Source organism: Rhinopithecus bieti, unplaced genomic scaffold (assembly GCF_001698545.2).
Source record: "Rhinopithecus bieti isolate Rb0 unplaced genomic scaffold, ASM169854v2 scaffold_16097, whole genome shotgun sequence".
NCBI classification, from domain to species: domain Eukaryota; kingdom Metazoa; phylum Chordata; class Mammalia; order Primates; family Cercopithecidae; genus Rhinopithecus; species Rhinopithecus bieti.
Window position 1 is genome coordinate 471,989 of NW_016808851.1, and position 27,356 is coordinate 499,344.

General features: G+C 40.3%; 1 protein-coding gene across 1 annotated transcript in view; it reads left to right on the plus strand.

Annotated features, from left to right (window-relative positions):
- The first annotated feature begins 893 nt into the window (after nt 1–893).
- Nucleotides 894–27,356, plus strand: part of IYD (iodotyrosine deiodinase) — a 28,110-nt gene continuing 1,647 nt past the window's right edge. The window contains 5 exon segments of the mRNA XM_017887641.1: nt 894–1,079; nt 1,081–1,166; nt 19,415–19,606; nt 22,410–22,569; nt 24,170–24,326. Of these exon segments, the coding sequence (XP_017743130.1) occupies nt 991–1,079; nt 1,081–1,166; nt 19,415–19,606; nt 22,410–22,569; nt 24,170–24,326 (684 nt within the window). The 5' untranslated portion in view covers nt 894–990.

Genomic DNA, 27,356 nt, shown 5'->3' on the forward strand with positions numbered 1-27,356 from the left:
TTTTTGTGAGGGAGTTTCACTCCTGTCTCCCAGGCTGGAGTGCAATGGCACAATCTCAGCTCACTGAAACCTCCGCCTTCTGGGTTCAAGCTATTTTCCTGCCTCAGCCTCCTAAGTAGCTGAGATTGCAAGCACGTGCCACCATGCCCAACTAATTTTTGTATTTTTAGTAGAGATAGGGTTTCATCATATTGGCCAGGCTGGTCTCGAACTTCTGACCTCAAGTGATCACCCCCCCTTCAGTCTCCCAAAGTGCCAGGATTATAGGCATAAGTCACCACACCTGGCCGAGAAATAAATTTCTATTGTTTAAGCCACCCGGTCCATAGTATTTTTGTTATTTCAACCATAACTGACTAAGGCACTTGCTAAAACAGACAGACAAACAAATGAAAAGCCCTACTGAATTTATCACGTAAATAATCAAGTTGTCACTTTAATTTTTTGTGTCACTTTTCCTGGATCAAAGTCTTTCTCTGATGCAAAACATGATATTCTCTTTACTCCATATATTGACTCAGGTATCATAAAAAAAAAAAAATCAAAACCGTAGTGCTATTTTCACAAACATGCCATTTAAAATGCATGGTGCCAAACCTCTTTCCTGAATATTTTCTTCCAGCAGATCTGAGTTGGTGTGCAGAAATCTATTTAAAAAAAAAAAGTTCTTCAGGTGATGTAGCTAGATCTAGCACATGGAAGTTCTTACTCAGGTTCTGGCAAATGTTGTCTAAGAATATATTGATAGAGTACACACTTTTAAAAAGTGAATGCACTGGTGCATGACCAAAGGCACAACACCCCACACATGTGACTGTGATCTTTGCTCCTTTGCAAAGTCCTCATAGAGTTAAAGAGTTCTGCACTTTGTTCCTTCCCTGGCACACCTCTCTCTGCATTCCTTCCATCTCCTGACATTCTCCACTCCTGTCTCTGTGTTTTAAAACCAGTGTAGGAAGTGTGCATGCTTGTGGCATCAGACTCCAGGCCATGTTTTTCCTGACTCCCATCTTGGTAGCCATTCTCTGCATTTTGGTTGTGTGGATCTTTAAAAATGCTGATAGACACATGGAGAAAAGAAGGGGAGCCTAGAGCCATGGCCGAGGCTCGCCCCTGGGTGGATGAAGACTTAAAAGACAGCAGTGACCTGCACCAAGCAGAAGAAGGTAAATATACCAGCTATGCTGCTTAGCTTTGCTGTCGTATGTGTTGATGATGAGTGTGAGTCAATGGCAGGGCTTATGGAGAGGAATAAACACACACAGGCCAGCTTCAGCGTCAACCTCTATTCTGCTAATGAATCAGTGCCTGGCACAGACAGATCATCTATCTCCAGTGATGAGCTTGTCACCTGCTGGGACCAACCCTTTTTTATTTTGGATACTCAGTGAAAACGCTGTTGAGAGGCTGAAGTTTTCCCTGGCTCCAATTCTGTTCTGGTTGTTAAAATCTTTCTGCAGGGATTCATCCCAGGCTGGCAGTGGGCAGGGTCTAAGTGGCCAGGTTTTGATCAGGAACTTTGAAATCTACCAAGTGTCATCACCTAGGAGGCTGCCACCTTTCCCTGTGCCAGGTCCTGGAAATGAAAGACTGGGGTGGCCTTTGTCCTCAACACACTGCATGTCCCAATTCAGCTGCCAAGATGATACACGAGAATCAGAGAAAGTAACAAAGAGACAGACCCGGTGGAACTGATTCTAAGGTGTTTAGAGCAGGCCTGGGAGTTTGACAGTACAATCAGGGAAAGGACAAACCGGGCTGGGAGGATGAATAGGGTACAAATAGCAAGTGCTGGGCGGCCTGTCAGGCAACAAGTGGCAGAAGAAGCAGGAGCACTGGGAGGCCTGGGATGGGGGTAAGAGAGGAAGTGGAGAATCGAGGGCAGAGGGAAGGGGTAAGAATGGAAGTAGAGAATTGAGGGTGGGAGGGTTATGGCCACCTTGAGAAGAAGAGGTGATGAAGGAGGCAGGTAGGAAGGGAGAGACTGTGGAAGAGGCTTGAGCCACCAGTGTTTGAGAAGCTTTGTCTGGGATGGGTTTGATTTGGAAGAGGCTCTGTGATCTTCAGCTGGGCTAATGATGCCCCTATCCCCAAACAGAGTCTATCTGGACATGTGAGTGTGAGTGTGTGTGTGTTCATGAATGTGCATGTGTGTGTGCATGAGTGTATGTGTGTGTGCATGTGTGTGTTTGTGTGTGAGTTTGCATGTGAGTGTTCATTAACGTGCATGTGTGAGTGTGTGTACATGAGAGTGTGCATGAGTGTGTGTGAGTGTGCATGTGAGTGTGTGCTTGCATGAATGTGTGTGAGCATGCATGAGTGTGTGTGTGTATGCGTGTGTTTGTGAGAGTATGTGTGCGCGAGTGTGTGTCCTAATCTCAGTTCCGGGGCACAGGGTGTCCAGCTGTACCTCAGTGCTAGGAGCCTGCAGTGCTGAATGCACCGCACAGGAGTCTAGCCTCTCAGCAGGGCTGCCTCTTGCTCTCCTACACTGAAAGCTCTTCCACTCAGAACGTCAATTCTACCCAGCAGAGAAGCACTTTTAATCCAGGGGACATCTGCTGTGAAGCTGGGTAATGGTTTGTGCTGGTAAGGGTGGCCCGGATGGTGGGGGCAGTGGGAATGCAGTGGAAGGGGTGGATCAGAGTGAATTTAATGGAAGAGCAACAGGGTTTGCTAATAAATTGGATATTGGGAAAAGGAGGAGATAGGGAGAGTTGGAAGCTGGAAGCTATTATAAGTGGGTGAGGGAATGAGGATCCAGCTTAAAGGGGAAGATGTTGAGTTCCATCGAGGACATGTTTTATTTCAGATGACAGTGACACACCTGAGCAGAAAAGGGAGAGAGCAGTCTAGGTTAGGGGCCCAGGCCACAGATACTGACTGGAGAGTCACCAGTACAGGGAAGATACTTGGAACCTGGACAACTAATGAATCCACAAAGAGAGCATTGCTAGAGAGAAGGGTGAGGATAGAACTTGGGGGACACGTGCAGTTAAGAGGAACTGTGGAAGAGAAATGTACTAGAGAAAGGGAGAAGCTGTGGGAAAGGGAGCTCTGGGATCATAACAGTAACAAGCCCTTATGTATTAATAGCACTTACTGTATGCAATCAGAGTCACATTTTATGTGTAGTAAATCGTTTCATCTTCGTAACAGTACAATGTTTCTAATAGGTAGGCACTATTAGAATCCCCATATTATAGATAAGGAAACTGAGGCTCCAATAGGGTAAGCCCAGGAAGGTGATTGCAGAGACAGGACCCAAGCAGTCTGGCTGTAGGGTCCAGACATATAGCTGTTTGATGGGCTGCCTCTCACCTGGGAGAATGACCTAGAATGGAGGAGGCAGGAGATAACCAGCAGGGACAAACATTAAATGAGAGACCAGAAAGAGTGTGCATTGAGGAAAGGCCACTGGATTTGAAGACTCAAGAGGTCTGAGGACACAAGAGAGCTTGGGCAGGCTGTTGAGGGTGAGGTCCTGGGGCTGGGCCTGGAGGCTGGGAACACTGAGCAGAACTGGAGGGCCATTCTCTGGCTCTCTGCCTGATCACTTACTTTTGCAAAGTGCTTTGTCTCTTCATTCTCTGTTCCCTTCCATCCTCATCCTTCTCTTATCTTTATGCAGAGGAATGAAAGGGACAGCCTTAGTGTCCTCCTTAGCAGCTGGGGCAAAGACTGCCCTGAGTGTGGCATTCACAGATCCCTTGTATGGGGATTCTAATAGTGCCTACCTCATTGTATCGTCATGAAGATGAAATGATTTACTCCTCATCTCTTATGTTGTTTACGTAAGTGGTGCATGCTAAGGTCATACAGGTGGCCGGTGAGAACCAATGCTTAAACCCAGGCTTCTCAGACCCCAAGTCCCTGCTCTCAGTCACAGGGTGGTGGACATGATCTACGTGGGGATCTTACTCTAGGTCCGGAAGGGATTGAGAAGGAGCTAACTGGAGAAGAGAACGGACTCCTTTACTTAAGAAACATGGAGATGGCGTTGTTGACTGGAAATAGATACTAGATTCAAGCCATTTTTAATATTAACAAGAAGCTAAATGGTAAAATAAGTATTGTGGGACATTCTAGCATGAGTTAAGGAAAATATGGATACCAATCTAACCTCCTGCAGCTCTGATTCACAAATAATTCCTACTCCATGTTCACAGGTCAGAGAATTGGCATCTGTGTGTAGGGGTGGGTTGGGGGGATGGAGATGGAACATTGTGTGTCCATGCTTATTAGACATGTGTATGTGTGTGTAGGGGGGTGGGGAGTGGTGAAGGAACATGGTGTGTCCATGCTTATTAGACATTGTGTGTGGGTGGGTTGGGTGAGTGGTGAGGGAACACTGTGTGTCCATGCTTATTAGACATTGTGTGTGGGTGGGTTGGGCGTTGGTGAGGGAACACTGTGTGTCCATGCTTATTACACATGTGTGTGTGTGGGTGGGTTGGGGGGTGGTGAGGGAACATTGTGTGTCCATGCTTATTAGATGTAAAGTATAGTCTTCCTCTGCAAATGAGCCAAGCTTGGTGTCCTGTTAATACTTTGTCTACAGTTAGGGTCCAAGAAGGAAGAGTTGCTGAAGTTTATCTCAAAGAAATAAATCTCAGATTGTCCCAATAAAATGAATTGAAAATCCTACCCACAAATCCTCTAGTTAGGCCCAGAATCATAGAAGTTCATAGAAATGGGAAAAGAAGAAAAAAGAAACACATCTCATCAAGATGAATCTGTTTTAATGTTAGTTGGGGATTCTTCTGTACTTAGCTTCATTGGCCATCCAAAAGCTATTATTCTAATTGAAGTCACTAACTGAATAATAAGAGACCCATCTTGTCCAGTCTTTTCTAAGAAAGAAAGGCCTGAGTTAATTTTTTTATCCAGTGTGGGTAACACTTGAGGACAAAAATGTTCCTACAAACTTGGGAAACAGATTGTTATATGCCCATAATAACAAGTAGCTTTCAGAACTGGTTCCAAGTCTGAGCAGTGGATCAATGACAACTCATTTCAGAATAAACTTGGCAAGCTAACCAATCAGTGTCAGCCTCATGCTTCTGAAAGTCAGCCAACCAGGGGTGGACTCATTCCCAGGGCCAGCTCCTCTGAGTGTCAAGAGTCTCAACCAAATGACACTGATCCTACAAATGATGTGTGTCACTCACACCCTTGAAAGTCCACCAGTTCCTAAACTTCATGCTTCCCAATCAAGTAGCATACTAGGGCTAGTCTCTGAGGATTAGCAAGGACCAATTGTTAAATATTTAGGAGTTTTTTTGTTAAATCATCAGTGGCTTGAAATCAGGCCATGGTGTGATTATTTACATCATGGATACTGGCAAGTGCTATAAATCAGCGCTTTCTCTCTTCCACCCTGCAAAGAGTTGGCTTACCAGCACACCATTGCCAAAAATTCTATACTAAGTCAGCATTCTACTCTCCTCAGAGAGTCATGCTTGATCAGCATAGTTGTCTTTTACTATGGGAAGCAACACAATCAGCTTTGTCTTGGACACACCCAGACATTAATACTTTGACATGACTAATTGAAGAAGTTGGTTTGCTAGACTCCTGTAAGACCTTAAGCTTTTAGAACAAGAGACAGGCAAGTTTAGATGAGAGAAGAGTAGGAAAGGAAAAGGACTTGAATGAAGATGTTGTTCTTGAGATCAAGTCTGGGTGGGTTCCTACTAGGGGAAAGTTAAGGTCAGCAAAGGACATTGGGTTACTGAAAGAGATAAAGGGACCGAGAAGAACAAATCCTGTCAACTTCACTCCATTGCTTTGGAGACAAGGATAAAAATACCTTTTTCTCTACCCAATCTAGGTTCATGGCTGAGGCTCCTGTAACAAAAGACAGATTCACAGAAAGTGTAAATGTTTATTTAGCATAAGTTTCATGTGATACAGGAGCCTTCATAGGCAAATGAGGACCCAAAGGAACAGTTAAACCTGTGTGTTTTCATGCTAGGTTTCGTGAAAAGTGAACAGTCGTGGAGATATACAAGAGGACAGAGGGGCTATGGTCTAATGTGATCTAACGGCAATAAGCTGGAGAAACTTAGTGTATTTGTCTGTTTTCAGACTGCTGATAAAGACATATCTGAGACTCAGTAATTTACAAAGAAAAAGATTTAATGGACTCACAGTTCCATGTGGCTAGAAATGCCTCACAATCATGGTAGAAGGTGATGGCTTGGCTTACATGGTGGCAGGCAAAGAGGGAATGAGAATCAAGCAAAAGGGGCTTCCCCTTATAAAACCATCAGATCTCCTGAGACTTATTCACTACCACAAGAACAGTATGGGGGAAACTGCCCCTATGATTCAATTCTCTCCCACTAGGTCTGTCCCACAACACATGGGAATTATGGGAGCTACAATTCAAGATGAGATTTGGGCGGGGACACAGCCAAAACATACCACTTTGCAGTATCTATTTGTTCAGATTTTTCTCTGTGTCCCTAACATCTTCAGAGATGAGGATGCTCCTTTCCTCTGGATGGGCACCTCTTACATGGGGGACATATGTCCTGCCTCAGGGGAGGGTCAGAAAATTCTTCCTAGGTTTTATGACCTGCTTCAGGAAAGAAAGCTCTTCTTGCTCTGAAGTTGGCATGTTTTGGGGTAATATTTTCTGAACCCCATTGACTTTAGGATAGCATTGCCCTATTCAAGGTTTCTCTGTCTGGGCACCCTTCAGCCTTCTCAATCCCCACCCACCTCAGTGCTACCAATGAAATAATCCATCTATACAGCAGCCAGGTGTCACCTTAATAGTTCAGTTGCTCGAAGCACATAGCAAGTCAATACATTGAGAAACCAGGTTGCAACAGAGAAAGAGGTTTAATCATAAGGCTACTGAATGAGGAGGCAGGAGGAAACCTTAAATCCATATCCCTGAGGAGTTTGGAGCTAGGATTTTTTAGGGTTTTGGAGTGGGTCAAAGTGTGGCGGTCATTGATTGGTCAGAGTGCAGGGTGAAGTCATGGGACAGGGAAATGAAGAATCTGTATTCTCATGCTGATTCCACTTCATCATGGGAGTCTTCAAACTGGTTGGCATCAGCTATTACTGGAATTCATGATTTGAAAAACATTTTAAGTAATTTTAAAACAAAAGCCTTATGATACTGATAGAGAGATCTTATCTATCTCAAACAAAAGCCTTGTGATTCTAAGGTCAGAAATTCTATGTATAGGAACAGTAGGGATGCAAAAGGTTAGTATCTACTAGTGCTATGAGACTTTCAGAACAAGGAAGTGGGTCAAAGCAGCCTGATGAATGTTGATTATAACTGTACTTCTATCTACAATTCTTGTTAGCCCTATGAGGATGGCCTCACAGGAAGCGGGATGACTGAGAGGCCAGGTAGAGAGCAGAGTAATGGTGAAGCAGCTGGGAAAGAGGCATTGTCGGGGCAGGTGCTGAGCCCTGAAGTGACTCCCATCCTCACCTTCAAAATCTGCATCACCCTCTTCCTTAGTAACGTTACTCCTCAAGGCTCCCAAAATTGCAAGAAGGGAACAAGGATGATGACACAAATTGTCCTTGGTTTCTTAATTAGAAAATAGTGGCCCATTTGCAAAGACTGTGTAGTAGAACTGAAAAAAAAAAAAAAAACACTAAAGCAATGCATTTGGAGATACAACCAGAAAAACACCTCCATGTTAAATGTGAAAAGATAGAAGTGACCTAGAATTACCTGGCTGGCTAAACCTAATTATGGCACAATTAAAGGATTCCTTGGCATTAAAGCGATTGTAGGGACCAAGGGATTGATTGCTAGAAAGCTGATCGTGTGTATTACCACTCCCTCTTCATATCTGCTTCCTTCTAACTAAAATTATACAGTTTGGGCCAAAACTGTTCCTGCTAGTGAAATATGAAGTTTCTCCTCTGCCCTCTGAAGGTTCACTGAAAATGAACTGACAAGAGACAACTTAACAGAAGAAAAGGCATACAAATTTATTTAACATGTATAAGCACTGGGGAATCCCAGGAGAATGGTTACCCAATAACCCAATGGGGTCCAGATGCTTATATATCCTTCTCCATAGGGGATGAGGGGATGGTGGGGGTGCATAGGAGTAAATGATTTTCAGGGGAAATGAATGGGTCCAAAGAACAATGCTTTGGGATGAAGTTCCTCGAGCTTATGAGAAGTAGTGGGAAGGCGAGAGGTGGAACTTCAGTGTGAACAAAAGTCTTCTCATTATGCAGGTAAAGTCCCCCAGGTTATCTCTGTCTGCCTGGATTCCTAGGCAGGGGGTCTTAAGACAATTACATTTCTTCATCTTCTTCGTTTCTTTCCTTAATACATAGGGTATTGCTTTGTTGCCCAGGCTGGAGTGCAGTGGCATGATCACAGCTTTCTGAAGCCTCAAACTCCTAGTCTCAAGCTATCCTTCCACCTTAGCCTCTTGAGTAGCTAGGACTATGGGCACACACCACCATGCCTAATTTTAGACTTTTGTAAAGACGAGGTCTCTCTATGTTGCCCAGGCTGGTCTTGAACTCCTGGGCTCAAGCAATCCTCCTACCTCAGCCTCCCAAAGTGCTGGGATTATAGGCATGACCCACTGGGCCCATCCCAATTACATTTCTTTTGGAAAGAAATGTCCTTAGTCAGATTGGGAAATTCCAGAAAGAGTCTCTCTCAGTGCTTCAGGAAAAAGGATCAGAGAGACCAGAGACCAGGCAGGTCAGAGGGAGACCTGGAGGTGCTTCTTTAGGTCACCAGATCAAATGCCAAGTGTCAGTATTTTAGGGTATTGTTTGCAGACCCCCAGTGCAATGATACAAGGCAAGTTACTGTTGGCATCAATAGCAAGCCCCAGGTGTGGCAGCACAAGATTTACATTCAAAAAGCAGGCCATAATAGTACACATTTACTTTGCACTATGTGGGCCTTAGAGCTTGAATCCCTGGTGGCTTGACTGCTCTAGAGTGAAGGCAGGGAAACAAAGGAGTTTACACAGCCTGCTCTCTTGCCTCTGAGTGAGGGCCACATTCCTCGGGAGCAGTCAAGAGTTCAAGGGAAGGGGAGAAGTGGAAGCTCACTGAGCTCCTAGCCTGGCCCTGCTGGTCTCATTTGCCAGCCATAGTATAGACCTCCTGCCCTGTGAAAGGCTCCAGGAATGGCAGCCCGGCTGTACACTTTTCCGAGAGTGCACTCAGGACAATCCCATCAGGAGGTGATGAGGACCATTTGACCATTCCCTGATCAGGGATAATGGCTGGCACTGATAATGAGGCAACAGTTTGCTTCCTTCTGCTAATTAAGAGAGTCTGCCTTGGACTCTAGAAGCTGCAGAAACTGCCAAGTCATGCATTTAGACCACTTTTAGTTTTTAGAAGTGCTGAATGGATCTTAAGAGTTAGTAACTTACCTTTCAAACAGTTTAGGAAGCATTTAATGCATTTGCTTATATACCACTTATTAACTACAGAGGCTGCCAGACTTCATCTTAAATGGTGTCGAAAGTATCATTTGTGTTGAAAGTCTTTATTGACACCTTGGTAAAATTCAGGGTTGTCACTGTGACATTGATGATATTGGCATTTCGTTAGGACTGATTGTTAGAAAGCTGATAGATGTTTATTACCACTCCCCCATCACACCTACTTTCTTCTAAACAGGCCCAAACTATCCCTGCTAGAGAAATATAAAAAGAAGTTTCCTCACTAAGTTTCCCAGGCAAACTTTGTCATAAACCATTGTTCTCAGGTCCCATTCAATTCCCAAAGGGAATTATTGACGATACATCATCTGATCATTGGGTCCATTCATTCCCCCTGAAATTCATTACTCTTACACCTCCCATCTCCTCTTCCTCTATAAAAAAGGGTGTATAAGCATTTGGACCCCACTGGGTTATTAAGTGATCATTCTCTTGCTATTGTCCCATGCTATGCATGTTAGAATAATTTTGTATGGCTTTTTCTCCTATTAATCTGTCTTTTGGCAATTTGTTTTCTGTGAACCTTCAGAGAGTGAAGGGGGGAGCTTTCCCTCTTCACCCCTATGGTATAAAAGTCACATCTATCTTGTTCACTAATATATATCAAAGTCTCAATAAAAACCTTGTTGAATGAATTGTATATTTCCATCTTCCAGGAAGATTTTGAGAGCTTTACTAAATGTAATTTGCATTATACATAGTATGTTTTGCAAATGTATAATTATAACCTGAAAACTTGTTTTTTTCCCAACTAATCATATGCACCAGAGACTTTTATTCCACTATACCACCCTTCTCTCCCTAAAACACCACAACTACCACTACCACTACCACAACAACAACCATTGCAAAATCATTGCTATTGGCATTTCCTGAACAGATGTCTAAAAAAAGAAAGTTGTTTAGTTCCACTAATTTAAAACAGATCAACTTTAGGACTTGCATTGCTTTTTCATGCTTTGTTCTTTTAGCTAATGTATAATACTTACATAACCTAGGGGTCAGCTGAGCTCATCCTATTTAGAAAAAATAAATAAACTAAAAATAAGATTTAGAAAAGGCTGAATCCTCAATCCTACATGCTTCGAGGAGGCCAATTCCCTCTCAAGGATTTGAGAGTCCCCACAGAACCTGGGTCCATGGAGTCACCTCTGGCTCTGAGGTTCATTCCTCATGGACTCCTAATTTCCTCTATGTGTTTTCTTCTTCCACCTCACACCAATTTATCTGTGGAAATCAACCTTTGTTTCTGTTTGTTTCTTTGGTCCCTCACCTCCCAACTTCTCACACGGCATGTTAGCATGTGAGGGAACCCTTCTTTCTTCTAAAGGTCTTTTGAACCACTGTCGTAGGTCTCCCTTTGGGCTCCACTCCCTGAACTCAGTTCCCCTCACTTGGTCATGCTCAGCTCCTCTCCCTCTAAGACTCACGCCTGTGCTCTGAAAAAGCGTGGTCCATGGAATCCAGGGACGTGGCAGTATAGGAAAATCATCAGAGGTTTAGAATTTTACACTATCTTCTGTCCTCATCAGCTTGGTGAGGGGAAGTGAGCAATTTATTTTCCACAAATGATGCTACTTTGCTCAGAAGGCAAAAGTACCTATGGCCAGTTTTGTTTACATTTTTAAGTTCTTACTCATTGATTTAAACTCTAAATCTTTCTTGAAAGCATTGACATTTTAAATATGAAACAGGAATTTAAAAATATTGGTTTTGCTATTGTACTTAGAAAAATGGTAACATGGCAAGAAATTCATCTCTAAGGATCTAAGTATCCACTGTATCTAGACTTTACCTACTTTCGCTGAACTTGAACTTTTGCTGCATTGAGAAAATGTAAGCATCTTTTGTCCTTTTATAGAATTTTTTTTAAAGTTCTGGACAGTTGACCTATTCTTGATTCCTCTGGTAATTAATCTCTACGGCCTTCTTCTCATTGAAAAAACTCTTAATTGTGAAATGTACTTACTGAAGAAGTGTATAAAACATAGATGAACACCTTAACAAATAGTTATTAAGCAAAACCTTACACAATTATCACTTAGGATAAGAAATATACACATCCAACATTTCATAAACACCCATATGTCATTCCCTAGTCACAACCTTTTCTCTCCCCAGCAGAAGTAACTACTATTTTGAATGTTATGGAAATTATTTATTTGCTTTTCTTCTTAGTTGCATCACTCTTACACAACTAAACGTTCCTAAACATTAAAATTATACTGTTTATATTATTTTGACTTGCTGTTTTATATTTGTAAGAGTCAAATATAATGCTAAGCAGGCTGAACATGTAACTGAGGCTCATTCATTTTCACTATTGTATAGTATTCTATTATATGACTATATCACAATTTATTCTACTGTTGACGAACATTTGGTCTATTTCTAGTTTAGGACTATTATAAACTATTTCTGTAAACATTTTAATACTAGTTTTGTACATATGCACATGGATTTTTCTGGTGCATGCATGGAATTGCAGTCATGGTGTGAAAGGTCTGATGATGTACCACGCGGATCCCCCCTTGAGGAAGGGTTTGCTGTCTCTACTGCTGGGGGTACTGTCAGCCTCTTCCAGGGATGGCCTCTGCTGTAGACAGCTATCTCTCCTGAGATCCCACCTCTCCCAGGATGGCCCACATCTAATGACTGATTGCAGTGGTTGTTTAAAGACCCAACCATTATGGCCTAATCTAAGACAGCTCTGATGGGTACTTTTAGTTTCAAAATAGCCCTTGCTGTGGTTGAGGCCGTCTCTCAACTTGCATTGCAGCTTGGCTTCTTCTGCCCAATCTGTTTCTTTCCTCTCCCTTCCATAGGTTTTAATCCCAAAGATACTTCCTATAAACGTTCCACACAGTAGACTCAGTCTCAGAGTCAACTTCTTGGAGAACGTAAGTAGAGACATGTAGGGTACCTCTCTATCCAATTTTACTAGACGATACTGAGTTCTAAAATCTCGGATTTGTATTTTTCAACAATTTTGGAAAAATTTCAGCCATTGCCTTTTCAGATATTGCCTCTGGCCCATTCCCTCTCTCTTTTCTCCCTTCAGGACTCCAGTTAAATGGTTAGACCTTCTCACTGTATCCTCTGATGTCTTTTACATTCTCACCTATGTTTTCTATCTTTCTCTTTCCTGTTACATTTTGGATAGGTAAGAAGAAACTATCTTTCTATTGATTCATTTCCTCTTCAGCTGTGCCTACTTTGATGTTAAACCTATTAATTAAATGTTTAATTTAGTTTGTTTTCATTTTTGTTTCTAGAGGATCTTTTTAGTTCTTTTTTCAAATTTGCTGTCACTTTTTTTCACCAAAGTCGTGTGTCTTGTACTTCTTTGGACATAGTGAGCATAGTTGTTTCATGATCTGTGGCTGGTAACTCCAGTATCATAAGTCATTGTTGGTCTGTTTCTGATGCCCATAGTTTTTTGATGGTTCTTATTCATGACTTTGTGTTTTCCTAAATACACTCTTATTTTTCATTGTTTGCTAGTCATTCTTTTGGAAAATTACTTATAAAAACTTTGTGAGGTCTAGGATATTGGTACTTATTTCCAGGGAAAATTCACTTTTGTGCTTACATGGTGTGACACTAATACTCTGGGATGACTTTAACCTAAGGTGAAAGCCTGTGGTTCCCTGGATCACTCAGATGATATTGTCTTAGGCTGCAAGCACATATCAGGGCTGGTTTATTTTAAATTCCCCCTTACTGTGAGACTGTAGACCTTGAGAGTCCCAGCTTAAAGTGTAGGGGCTGTCAAGCTCCCAGCCCTGGGTAGACCTGGGATTTTGGCTTTTGTCATCATCCTTTATCTCAGATCAACCTCACAGCTGTTTCTTGGTAACTGGAAAATATGTAATACTCTGGGCATTTGAATGCTGGTCTACCTCTGTGGTACTAACCTTCAGCTAGATTTTGACTGTCATTTTCTACAGTAACAGACGAGCATTCCAATGCATATAAGAAAACGTTTTAAAATATATTTTACAAAGCATTTCAGTTTGTTTTTGTTTTTCTAGCTTACAGCATCCATAAAAATTCTCTAATTAACCACTACTAAAAGTGGAATTCCTTTAATAGATGCCACAACCACAATTGCAACAACTATAACCACAGCTGCATCAGCTAATCAATGAGATCAAAATGGATTTATGGTTGGGTGCAGTGGCTCATGCCTGTAATCCCAGCACTTTGGGAGGCTGAGATGGGAGGATTGCTTGAGTCCAGGAGTTTGAGGCCCGCACAACATAATGAGACCATGTCTCTAAAATAATAATAATAATATTATTTTTAAAAAAAAACCCTCCTCCCAAAAAAATCACTTGAAATGGATTTGTATCTACTAAAAGAAAAAAGTAACAAGTTATTGTCTTCCATCACACAGCTCAAGGCATGGGATACACATCATATCAAGCACATATAATTGGGTTTTGGGGAGGTTGTCAATGAGGAAGATGTATAACAACATTATATTCAGTTTCCTAAAGACACAGTTTAGGTAGTACAATAATGATTCAGGTAGAACACAAACACATGCACATACATACATTTTAATGGTTTAAAAGACCTTAAATTTGTTACTTTAGGAAAGTGAGTGCTGATCATTTTCAGCCATATGATGGCAGACTGATGGTCTGTTCTTATCTAAGTAGGAGTTGCTTTCTGTGGTGATATTGCTTCTCTGCACCCATTCCCACCAGACTGAAAGATATTAGGGCAGGCTTATTAAAGACTGAATTATCTACTCATTAGATCCCAACATTTCAGTGTTTGCTCTGTGGGTAGCCTTCTCAGTGAAGCTTTCTTTATGTGATTCAAATTTCACTGAAAAAATTCCAACTCACAGCAATTCATTCTGATTTAATATACTGAGGTTTACTTTCTATACTGGCCTCATTTTGGTATATTTTGCCTCCTAGGTTCTAGGAATTGATAAAACTCAACAACAACTGGAAGCCCAAGACCAGCCCAAGACAAGCAAGGAATATCTTTTTTTTTTTTTTTTTTTTTTTTTTTTTTTTTTTTTTTGCCATCCAAACATTTTCCCCTCAATAATTTTAAGTGTTTGAAGACAGCATCTTAGAATTTTTTTCTGTTGAAATCTTTGTAGTTCAGAAGTATGTCTTTTCATGAGCTTAAGTGAAATGAAGAAACAGTATTCAGAAGACCTGTGAAATTTTGGATATATAACAAACAATTTTGAGAATATTGGAATGTAGTATCTGGGAATTTGACAGTAACGTCTTCAAAACCCTTGTTTGTAGAGACTATCTTGAATTTCACAATGTTATTTGTTGGAAAATCTTCTTCTAAAATAAGATAACTGGGTCTGCCCTTGGTGAAGCTTTTAGTGCACTAGACACATCATCCTTCTTATCTTCTGCCGTATCTGTGGGCTCATTTTGTTTCTCATAAGTTTTATCATTTTTAGCTTCAGTGATTGACCCTTCTGTTGCACCTTTATCTTCTCTAAGATCTTGAACTACTGATAATGAGCTTGCAGAACTCTCTGAACAGGAGGGTAATGGGGAAAACAGAAGAAGTGGCAGAAGCGGGCAGATGTAATGAGAAATTTTATGTAGTTAAATGTAAGAGTTCTTTTCTTATGTTTAATTTTTTTGTGTCTTGTTTAAGAAATCCTTCTCCACTCCAAGGTCATGAAGACATTCTCTTATATTCTCTTCTAAAAGCTTTAAAAATTAATCTTCCATATTTAGAATTGTGGTGAGAACATTCAACATCCTATTGTTCTCAATCTCTGATGGAAGGGTTTCAAAGATTCATCATTACCATAGCTGGATGTTGTGGGGATTTTCCCCTCATAGTTAGACGATTCATCATTACCATAGTTGGATGTGGTGGGGATTTTCTCCCCATAATTAGACTATGAGATTAAGAAAGTTCCTTTCTCCAAATTTACTAAGAGATAAATGTCAAATTTTATCAAACATCTTTTCTGCATTGTAATGATTTTGTGGTTTATGTTCTTCAGCTTTTAATATGACCAAAAAAAAAAAAAAGATTGTTTTTCTAATGTTAAATTAACCTCTTATTCCTGGGATAACTCCAACTTGCTCAAGATGTATTTTTTAAATAAATTGCTGAATTCTGTTATTCATATTTTGTTTAGGATTTTGTAGCGTGTTTGTGAGGAAATTGAGCCTGTAGCTTTTGTTCTCTTAATGCCCTACTTACGTTTGGTATCAAGGCTGTGGTCATTCCATAAAATGAGTTGGAGGGTGTTGACTCTTTTTCTAATGTTGGGAAGAGTTTGAGAATTTAGCAGTATTATCTCTGTGAAAGTTTGGTAGAACTCCTTCATGAAGCTATATGAATGCAAAGTTGTTTTCTCTTTTAGGGAAATCTTTGCTTACTAATTCAGTTTATTTAATAGTCAGCAGACTTTTCAGTTTTTCTATTTTGAAGTTAGTCTTGGCAGGTTATATTTTGAAGAAATTGGTCTATTTTATATAAATTTTCTAAAATATATTGGTATAATAAGTATTCTCCTACTGTTTGTTAAATGACAGTAACATCTATAGTGATGCCTCCTTTTTCATTCTTGAAATTTGTTATTTGTGCTTTCTCTTTTTCTTGATCAATCTTGCCAGAGGATTGCCAATTTAATCAGTTTCTACAGAGAACCAGCTTTGGTTTTGATGTTTCTCCCACTGGATGTTTGTTGTTGTTTTCCTTAATATGTCGTATTTAATATTTGCTTCTTTCTACATCTTTGGTTTTAGTTGGGTATTTTTTCTAACTTCTTGAAACTGATCTTTAATTCATTAATTTTTAGGGTTTGTTCCTATCTAATGTATGTATGTAAGGCTTGGAATCTCCCTCTAAATATAATATTTTAATGTTATTGCATAGATTTTTCAATACATAAGAATGTCATATTTTAATTCTGAAATATTTTCTAATTTTCATTAAGCTATTTTGTTTTTTTAACTTATCTTTTTGTTACTAGTTTAGTTGCATTACAGTTAGAGATCATTATCTATTGGGCCATTAAAATATGTTGAGAGTTATTTTCTGGTCCAATAAGTCTGCTTAAAAAGAATGTGTGTTCTGTAGTTGTTTGGTGCAGTGTCCTATATAAGTCTATTTGGTCATCTTCGTCAGTTACCGTGTTAAAATTTTCTGTATCCTTACTGATTTTTTTCTTCTGCTTATTCTATCATTACTGAGAGAGATGTGTTAAGATCTTTCACTGAGTTGTGCATTTTTACATTTCTTCTTAAAAGTCTGTCTTGAGGTCATGTAATGTAATTGCATACATATTTAAAATTATGTTTTCCCAGCAAATTAAATTATGTTATTATAAACTGACCCTTTTTATTATCAACAATGCTTTTTGTCTTTTTTCTTCAACTAGTATAGTTATGTGATGCATGGTATGACTTTCAACCTTTCTATATGCTTATGTTTTAGGTGTGTCACTTATAAACAGCATACTTGGACTTAAAATAATCATTGGCCTTTATCAGGAACATTTAGTTCATTTCTATTCAATGCAGCTATTCTTGCCTTGCTTAAAAATTCAGTTATTTCTGTGTTCTTCCCGAGGTAACTTTTTTTTTCCTCTGGTTGCTTTCAATATCTTTATATTTTATTGTAAAATGTATAGTTTTTTAAAAAATAACTCTTTGAATTTACTAGGCCTCAGAGTAAAAGTATGCCATTTACATAGCTTACCTGTAGGCAAGAAGCCTGAAATAACTTGTAGTTTGTCATCTAATGTAGCCCCTGATTTACTTTCATTGTTGTCAGGATCAATTATGAAACTGAAGTTTGGCGCCTTCTTTTAATCACATTTTCCCCCTTGTAGCAGCTGTGTTTAATATCATTAAAAATAGTCAGGTGCAATAGTGCACACCTGTACTCCCAGCTACTCAAGAGGCTGAGGCTGGAGGATCCCTTGAGGTCAGGAGTTTGAGTCCAGCCTGGCAACGTAGCAAAACCCCATTTCTAATTTTAAAAGAAGAGAAAGAAAAATGTTCTTGTAAAAAAAAAAAAAAAAAAAAAAAAACTTACCAGCCCCGGCCCTCTGGAATCTGTAGATCTGGTATTTTTCATGAGTTCTGTGAAAATCTCAGATGCTATCTTTTCAAATATTGCCTCCACCACATTCTCTTTGAATAAAATGATCATATGTATATTAGACATTCTCACTCTTCACTCTACTCTATTTTTTCTTGCCCTTTCTTCTATATTTTCTATCTTTTTGCCTCTCCTTGCCCCATTCTAAGTGTTTTCTTCTGACTTATCTCTCAGTTCATTAATTTTTCTGTAGCTAGTCTAACCTGCTAGTTAACCATCCATTTATGTTCTTAATTCTATTATTTTCCAATTCCAGAAGTTCTCTATTTTTTCAGATTGTTTATATTAACTTTTCTTCTTTAGTTTTGCTGTTGTTTTTGTTTTTTCTTCTTTCTAATTTTTTTTCTTTTGTTCTTTCGTGTACCCTACATACAGATTTATATAAGTTTGTCTTTTTTCTCTAAATATAGTAATCATAGTTGTTTTATCTTCTGGGTCTGATAATTCCAGTATTTGGAGTCTTTGGGCATCTGACTTTATTTTTTTTAAAAATGGATTCTGCTGTTTCTTGTCCAAGATGTTTTCTTCTTTATGTGCCTGATTGCATTTGGTGGGTTGCTGATGATTATACTTAAAATTATTTGTATATTGGCATTTGCTTTTGCTAGACAACCGGGGTACTTTCAGACAGGACAAGTTTATTCCAAGTTCAAGTTTGAAGCAAGACTCATCAAACTTATATAAACCCTTGAGGAATGATTTATTTATGATTCATACTTCCCCTACGGATGTAGTTTTGGGGTCTTAGCTTATTAGACTTCACATTCTGTGTGGGCCTGGGCTTTGATATCTGTCACCCCCTTGATCCCTGCAGATATAAAAATGGAATTCAAATGTGTGGGGACTGGCAAATACAGTAGGGGAAAAAAAATGTACCTTCTGCGTTTATTTACCTGTGTGAGTTCAAATTTTCTCTTCACTTTGGCCTGCAAATTTCTTGCTATGTTGTAGGCTCAATGATTTCAAAAAAGACTTATTTTCTAAATAAAGAAAATACTTTACTTAGAGATCTGAGTGGTTTTCAGCTGATGGGAGATTGTTTCAAATAACCTAGTCCATCATTAACAGAAATTTGAATTCCTCATCTTTTTGTAGGTAAAATTTTCTTTTCTTGATTTATAATTAGTCTGGAGTTTTGCTTCTTTTTTTTTTTTTTTTTTTTTCTTTTTTGAGATGGAGTCTCACTCTGTCACCCACGCTGGAGTGCAGTGGTACAATCTCGGCTCACTGCAAACTCTGCCTCCCAGGTTCAAGCGATTCTCGTGCCTCAGCCTCCCAAGTAGCTGGGATCACAGGTGTGCACCACAACACCTGGCTAAGTTTTGTAGTTTTAGTAGAGATGGGGTGTCACCATGTTGACCAGGTTGGTCTCGAACGCCCAACCTCAAGTGATCCACCCGCCTTGGACTCCCAAAATGCTGGGATTACAGGCATAAGCCACCACGCCCAGACTTTTCCTTTTCTTTCTTTTCTTTCTTTTTTCTTTTTTTTTTTTTTAAGAGACTGGGTGTCTTTCCATTGCCCAGGTTAGAGTGCAGTGGTGTGATGATAGCTCATTGCAGCCTTGAACTCCTGGGCTCAAGCGACCCTCTCACCTCAGTCTCCAGAGCAGCTGGGAATACACGTGTGAGCCATTGCACCCAGCTGGAGTTTTAAGGATAGCCAAGATCAGTGGTAAGGATTCTGTAAATCTATTCTTTTTTATTTTATTGTATTTTTTTAGTTCATAACCTTACACATTTGAGAACTTTATCTTCTTCTCCCCAGTGGTCACCTTATGACCAAGAGATCATTTAGTTTGTTACCTTTCTTGTTCTTATTTGCAGATGCTGATGAATGGCAAGAATCAGAAGAAAGTGTTGAACACATCCCCTTCTCTCATACCTACTACCCTGAGAAGGAAATGGTTAAGAGGTCTCAGGAATTTTATGAACTTCTCAACAAGAGACGGTCAGTCAGGTTCATAAGTAATGAGCAAGTTCCAATGGAAGTCATTGATAATGTCATCAGAACGGCAGGTCTGTACTTGCAGATGGGGTCTTTGGAAATGTTAGCCACTTTACTGGTGTGACTCCAACAATGGAAAAATGTCAAAGTTTAAACATAGTGAATAAAGCCTAGAGTGATATGTTTATCTATAAAGTCTTACCCAAGTGCTGAGTGACTGTCAGAAACACAATGACTTCTACTTTCCACATTTTGACTATTACAGGCTTCTTGGAAGCAGATATGACAATAATTCAAAACTTCTGCAATTATTCAGTTCATGATCTTTTAATTAAAAACCAAGATTTCTGATCACATCATTATATTAATATATTGGAGAAGACACAGCTTCTTTCTTTCCCTCCCCTTAAAACACACCAGACACATACACACTTGCATACTCAGTTATATTTGTTTTCTTTGGAAGCAAATTTCTTATATTACACACCGTGATGCTATAGTCCGGTATTCTCATTAACTAGCAAAATTTACTTATGTAAATTTGCAAAGTAAATCAAAGAAAGAAAAAACTCATTTTAATGTAAATTAATATTTCCACTGAGAGAAAAAAAAAAGAGCTACAGAAAATGGGGAGGAGAAATAAGAGAAATCTCACTACTTGAGAATCTCCTGTGATTGGAGTCTTATTCTTACATAAACCACATTTAAATTTATTTGCAAAAATTTTCACATGCTCATTGTTAATCTATTGTCCAACATGAAAGGAAGCAAGAATAAAATACTTTACTTCAGTTAGGAATACAAATACATTAGATTGTTGAGTCCTTAGTCTAACTAACAGCAGTTACTAAATTTCACCTTTACCTGTATCTGTATTTGTATATGTGTATGTACACATATGCTGCGAAGGTAAATTTGACACAACTAAAAACGTTAGGGAAAACTTTATTTCTTATGTTTAGAGATACAAATGTTTAGTAAACAAATAAAATGGGTACAAAGTTAACTGGAATCACTCTGCAGAAATTGGGGCCTCATGTTTAGCTTTTGACTTGCATTTCCCAAGCCAGTTGTGACTTCTAGTGTTGGGAGTGGTGTGTGGCAAGCAAGAACCCCACCAAGAGTCTGCAGCCCTTCCTCCTCCATCGGTGGATTAAACTATCCATTGGGAAGGAAGGAAGAGTTGCTTCTGAAATATCTCACCTGTGAGTCACTGTGGTCTCCCCCTGGGAACAGTGGGCCATCTCTAGGTCCGAGGGACGACACCCAGATCAGAAGCTGGCCCCTACTCTCACCGGAATCCCACAGGGAACTGAGGCTCCTTGGACAAAGGTGATGCACTGTGAAGCTTTGCCCTGGGACACTGGAACTGATCAAGGTGTGGGCTGAGAGGTCCCAAAGTCTCCCTGGGAGTAGAATGACACATGGCTGTGCGTATCGAGTACCCATGTCTAAGAGTTCTCCAACTGGGCCAGGCCTGGTGGCTCATGCCTGTAATCCCAGCACTTTGGGAGGCCGAGGCAGGCGGATCACGAAGTCAAGAGATCAAAACCATCCTGGCCAAAATGGTGAAACCCCGTCTCTACTAAAAATACAAAAATTAGCTGCATGTGGTGGCGGGCACCTGTAGTCCCAGCTACTCGGGAGGCTGAGGCAAGAGAATCGCTTGAACCCGGGAAGCGGAAGTTGCACTGAGCCGAGATAAGTGACACTGCACTCCAGCCTGGTGACAGACTGAGACTCCATCAAAAAAAAAAAAAAAAAAAAAGAATTTCCCCAACTGTCGTGTGTCCCCAAGGATAAACCTCACAGTGCCACACTAATAGCTTTGATATAGGGACCAAACACTGTATAATTAAGTTGCCTTTTGAGGAATGTTTTAAAAACCATCTTACCGTATACATTTTGCCTTCTTCAATAACCTTCACAACTTTTTTTTTTTTTTTTTTTCCAAGAATACCAAAAGAAACAACAGTCTGGAGAACTCTGGCTGTCAAAATTTCCCCTCTGAGTTTCTTTCCTTAGTGGTCATGGTGCAGTTACTTGGGGACATTTTCTCCCACATAATTAGAGAAGCAGAGGTGGAGTTCCCACAACCCTGGAACTGCAGAGCTTCATCATTGATCAGTTGGCCTGATGCTGAACAAAACGAACTTGGCAGCAGCATGACAGGGTTCCCTGCCAGGCATTTGTTTTCCAGATTATCTAACTTCATTTTGAGCAAGTATGAATTATTATTATTTTTTTTTTGTGATAAAGTTTCACTCTTGTTCCCCAGGCTGGAGTACAATGGGATGATCTTAGCTCACGGCAACCTCTGCCTCCCAGGTTCAAACAATTCCCCTGTCTCAGCCTCCCAAGTAGATGGGATTACAGGCACCCACCACCACACCCGGCTAATTTTTCTATTTTTACTAAAGACGGGGTTCCACCATGTTGGCCAGGCTGGTTTTGAACTCCTGACCTTAGGTGATCCACCCACCTCGGCCTCCCAAAGTGCTGGGATTACAGGCATGAGCCACTGCACCCGGCCAAGTATGAATTATTATGTTTATCCTTAGAAAAAAAATTTTTTAAGAGATAGGATGTCACTCTGTTGCCAGGCTAGGGTGCAGTGGTGCAATCATGACTCACTGCCTCCTGAGCTCAAGCAATCCTCCCACCTCTGCCTCCCAAGCGGTTGGGACTACAGGCACACACCAGCACACCCTGCTAGTTAAAAAAAAAAAAAAAAAAAAAAAACTGCAAAAATGTTTTAATTCTCCAGCTCCAGCCTCCCAAAGTGCTTGGACTACAGGGATGAGCCTCTCCTTAATTAGCAGCCTCACACTTTCCTGCAGTTTTAATTTCTGATTTTAATGGAATGGGTGACAGGAACAGCCCCGAGTGGGGCCCACACAGAGCCCTGGACCTTCGTGGTTGTGAAGGACCCAGATGTGAAGCACAAGATTCGAAAGATCATTGAGGAGGAAGAGGAGATCAACTACATGAAAAGGATGGGACATCGCTGGGTCACAGATCTCAAGAAACTGAGGTACAAACAGTGGTGGAATTGGGGATGTTTGCCTTGGCTTCTTAAAATAAAATCACCACCACCACCATGTCCTGGCTTTGTTGTAAGTGTGGACAAGCTTGATTCTGCCTCTGGGAGGAATTATGGAAGTTAAGACAGAGCTCACTCCTGTATCGGCATGTGAGCGTTTGGTAAATAGGCTCTGACTTAATTATTTGCTTAGTAAATAATTGAGGAATTACTTCACTTTTCACCCATCTGGAACATAAAATGGCGAAATTCTTCTCAAGATCTTGCATGAAGCAAATTACATTTTGCTAAAGTGATCAGGTCTTCCCAATCATTTTACTAAGCAGGTTTTAGTTTTAGGACAAGTTTAGCACAAGTGTAGTTATCTGTGAGGCCTTAGTAACTTTTTGGCTTCCTCAACTTCAGCAAAAAAGTGGAGGGGAATTCAGTGTAAGTAGTTTCACTGTGGTCCCTCAACAAATGCAGCCCCCGGGGTCTGCTCCGGGCATCAAAGTCACAGTCCATGTGCTCTATAGAGGGAATGGAGAGTGTTGGTTCATTGAGTGAGTCAGGAAAGTGGATTACGAGTGGCTCCTCTGTGTTGATATTTCCATGATTTAAAATTCTGATGCTTGGCTTTATTAAAAATCACTTTATGTATTTTAACTATTTTCACCCTTGCAATAACCATAGGGATTGGGTACACAAGAGTACATATTACAGAGGAGGTAACAGTTCCATGAGAGGCCAAGTAGCTTGCCCAGTGGCCAAGACAGTCCAGCTCCAGTGCAGATCTTCTAAAGCATTACCATTTTCCCTCTTTGTAGGGAGAAAAGAAATGACAATAGTCAAATGTAACTAAGCTGGTTGAAGTACAGTTAAGTAGCTTTGAAAGTGTAACATACTGATGTTCATAGTATAAGAGGAACCATGGAGAAATACACAAATGAGTTTCATGTGCTTCGGAACAAGGAAGCATAACCAGGCTAGAAATGAAATGAATGGTGATTGTCTCTTGCTAATGAATGACATAAGATATCCTAAGGTAAAATCCCAATATATGGGATTATATGACTCTCTGTCCTTTTTGACTATCTGTGCTAGAATAAAGCTTCTGCCAAAATGTGTGGGTCAGGGTAATGAAATCAAGAAAGAGATATTCTGAGCTGGAAAACAAAAATTTAGCTCTGCATTTATACCTCACATGAATGATCTCCCTCTCCCGCAGAAGTTCCCTTCCTTTTTTCTATAACTGGGTGAACAGCATTGCCATCTGCCCACCTGCGATTTTGTGATTTTGGTTAAACCTCACTGCCATCCTTGCCTTCTCCCTGGCTGAATTTTGACCCAGTGCATGCTGGGTAATAGGACCTGCCCTTGTATTTTTCAGCATTTCATATGTCTTGCCATACTAGGCACTTACTAAGACATGTTTATGAAATTGAATGATCCTGGTCAGAAAAAGAGGAATGAGACAAAATAAAATTCTGCAGCTGTTCAATTTAAATATAAAAGATGAGTAAATAGGTTATTTTATCATAAAGAAGCTAAGGTAGTAAAAGAGAACAAAAGTATGGACAAATATTCTCCTGAATCTCTTTTCTCTTCACAGAACCAACTGGATTAAAGAGTACTTGGATACTGCCCCTATTTTGGTTCTCATTTTCAAACAAGTACATGGTTTTGCTGCAAATGGCAAGAAAAAAGTCCACTACTACAATGAGATCAGCGTTTCCATTGCTTGTGGCATCCTGCTAGCTGCTTTGCAGGTATGTTGGGACATCAAGGGTTAAAGGGTGTCCTTATTAGAACATTTCAGCTGAGTTTTCAATTCAGGGACATTTGGAAATTGTTTTTTAATCTAAAGTGGAATTCCTAAGTGAGGTAACTCTGACGTGAAAACTGACTCTGGAAACCTGGATTGGTGAGTACGATGGTTCAGTAAGTTGGGAATTCACTTATCACATCATTTCAAGGTTAGAAAAATTGGGGGTGTGTTTGCCGTCATCTGTAACAACATGAAGTTTCAAGGGTTTTGGCAGACACACATGAAGAACTTTGGAGCCTAAAAGTCAGAGGCTAACTCCCTGGATACGTTTACTGTTGCTCTTAGAGAAGATGAAATGACTAAAAAGCCATGAGAAGGGCTCTTCATAGAGCCCTCTTTCTGAGAAGTTTGCATTGTATGGCATTAGGAAGATGGTCACATGCTTTTCGAAAATTCCATCTGCATAGGAACAAGAGCAGTGCTAACATGAAATGGAGCAGGATTGCTGTATAGTTTTCAAACTATTCATGCATTCACTCAACAATGCATTCACTCAACAAATATTTTCTGAGCTCCTTTTTGTTTTGTTCTGAGACAGGGTCTCATTCTGTCACTCAGGCTGGAGTGCAGTGGCGCTATCACAGCTCACTGCAGCCTTGACCTCCTGGGCTCAAGTGATCCTCCCACCTCAGTCTCCTGAATAGTTGGGACTACAGGCATTCACCACCATGCCCGGCTGATTTTTACTTTTTTTTGTATAGATGGGGTTTTGCCATATTGCCTAGGCTAGTCTCAACTCCTGAGCTCCAGTGATTCACTCTTCTCAGGCTCCCGAAGTACTGGGATTACAGGCGTGAGCCACCATGCCGGCAGTTACTGGGAGCCACCGGGGATAGTTTGTCTGATGAACTGTATATTCTAGCAGACACTGGGGGCTGGGTAGGGGATAGAGAGAGATGGTAAACCCATAAAATAAACGTGGAAAACGAGATTATAAGAGCAAGAGCAAGTAATCATACTTTTAAGAGACAATGGATTCCAAAAAAAAAAAAAAAAAAAAAAAAAAAGAGCTTCTTCACTATCTCAAAGAAAAGTATGTATGTTGAATAACACCTCCCAAAATGTAGTCATTGAAATGTGTTTTAGGTTATTGGAAAAATTATCCTGAAGGAGCTGGCATTGATTTCCTTCCTGAATCTGTAAGCAGGTAAATAATGGAATCACCATGCGGCGTCAGATTGCAGGGCACCGCTACCTGATCCAGGGTCCTGGAAGAAGCGGCGAAGCCTGCAGTAAGCTCAGCTCACAAGGCTGCCCGGGTGCCTCTGCAGCGGGCAGTCTTTTTCACTTTGCCATTGAGTTTGCTGCCCCCTAGCTTTCATAAGGCATAATCCCGAGAGTAGGTTACGATTAGTGATGGAGGCAAGAAAAATCTCCATGAAGCCCCCATCTCCGGTATGGTGACTGGGTCCAATAAGCGCGCCATGCATGTCTTATAGAGGCAGCGTCCAGAACTTCCTGGTCAGGTTTAGAGGTGGTGATCTGATTGGAAAAGCTGGAAAGGGGCAGTGAGGGGGAAGTGTCTGGAAGCTCCTCATTGCTTTTACTTAGATGTTTGTTATTTGGAGGCTTGGAAAGAGGTCGGTCGGGTACCCCTTGGCCACTGAGTCCCCCATCAACAGGCATCAGCATTTCACTGGGTGGGGAAGCTCTGCTTCCATGGTTGGCTCTGTAGTCATAGGAACTTGCCGTGGTGGTTGTTGTTTAAAATAAAATATACAAGCCTTTATTAATATATTAAATACTAACAGCTAGTAGTAGCTCTATAATTTTAAAGTAGTGATGAATGTAATGATACTTTAAAATATCTGTAACAACTGTAAAATGATATGAAAATAACTGGATTTCATTGGTGATAAAGTCATAGATATTGCTAACACTACTGTGGTTTGCTGCCTACATTTACAAAGGAAGAAACTGCTAAATTTCAGTTAGATGTTAGTGAATATAAAGACTTTGTTTTTCAAATTCAAGTTCATGGACCCGCCAAATTCGATCTTTGGCCCTTTGGGGGTCTGAGGATTCCAGTTTAAAAAATCCTGACCTATAATAAGACCAAAGCACTCACATCGAGAGAGTGAAAGATAAAATAATAATAGAAGTCAACTTAACATTAATAATATTGGTAAGAGGAATTGTTTAATATGGTCTGTGTATTTGCAGGTTTCTGCTGCTAGAGACATACAAAATTAAGTATGGAGTAAAAGCTATGTCTTGAAAAGGACAAAATATAAAATGACACCAAATTAAGGTGCAATTATTTTCTCAAAAAAGTTTAAGATTTATCCATTCCAAGTTCAAATACTATGTGAAGATATGATCAAGGAGAAGAAACACCATGATAAAGTAGAGCTAATGACAGAAAGAAGAAATCAGTTAGGTTTTCTGATGCATGTATTCTTGAGAACAGTCTCTCAGGTATTGTGAAATCCTTGTTAATCAAGGTATATGATGATGTTGTATAAAAGACCTTCAGCAAGAAACTATATTAAGTCACTCTAGATTCATATATGTGTATATGTGCATGTATAGATATATATACACACACACATATGGGTTCACGTATATATGGGTTCATATATATATATGGTTCAAATGCCAATATTAGAGTTATTGATAATAAATCATAGATTCCAGGCAGATCACTGGAGTTCAGGAAAGAATATTTAGCAGGAAAATTGGCCAGGTATTATGGTTCACACTTGTAATCCCAGCACTTTGAGAGGCTGAGACAGGCAGATCACTTAAACTCAGGTGTTTCAGACAAACCTGGGCAATATGGCAAAACCCCATCTCTACAAATAAATACAAAACATAACTGGGCATGGTGGTGCATGCCTGTAGTCCCAGCTACTCAGGAGGCTGAGGTGGGAGGATAGCTTGAGCCTGGGAGGCAGAAGTTACAGTGAGCTGAGATCATGCCACTGCACTCCAGCCTGAACGATAGAGCCACACCTTGTCTCAAAAAAAA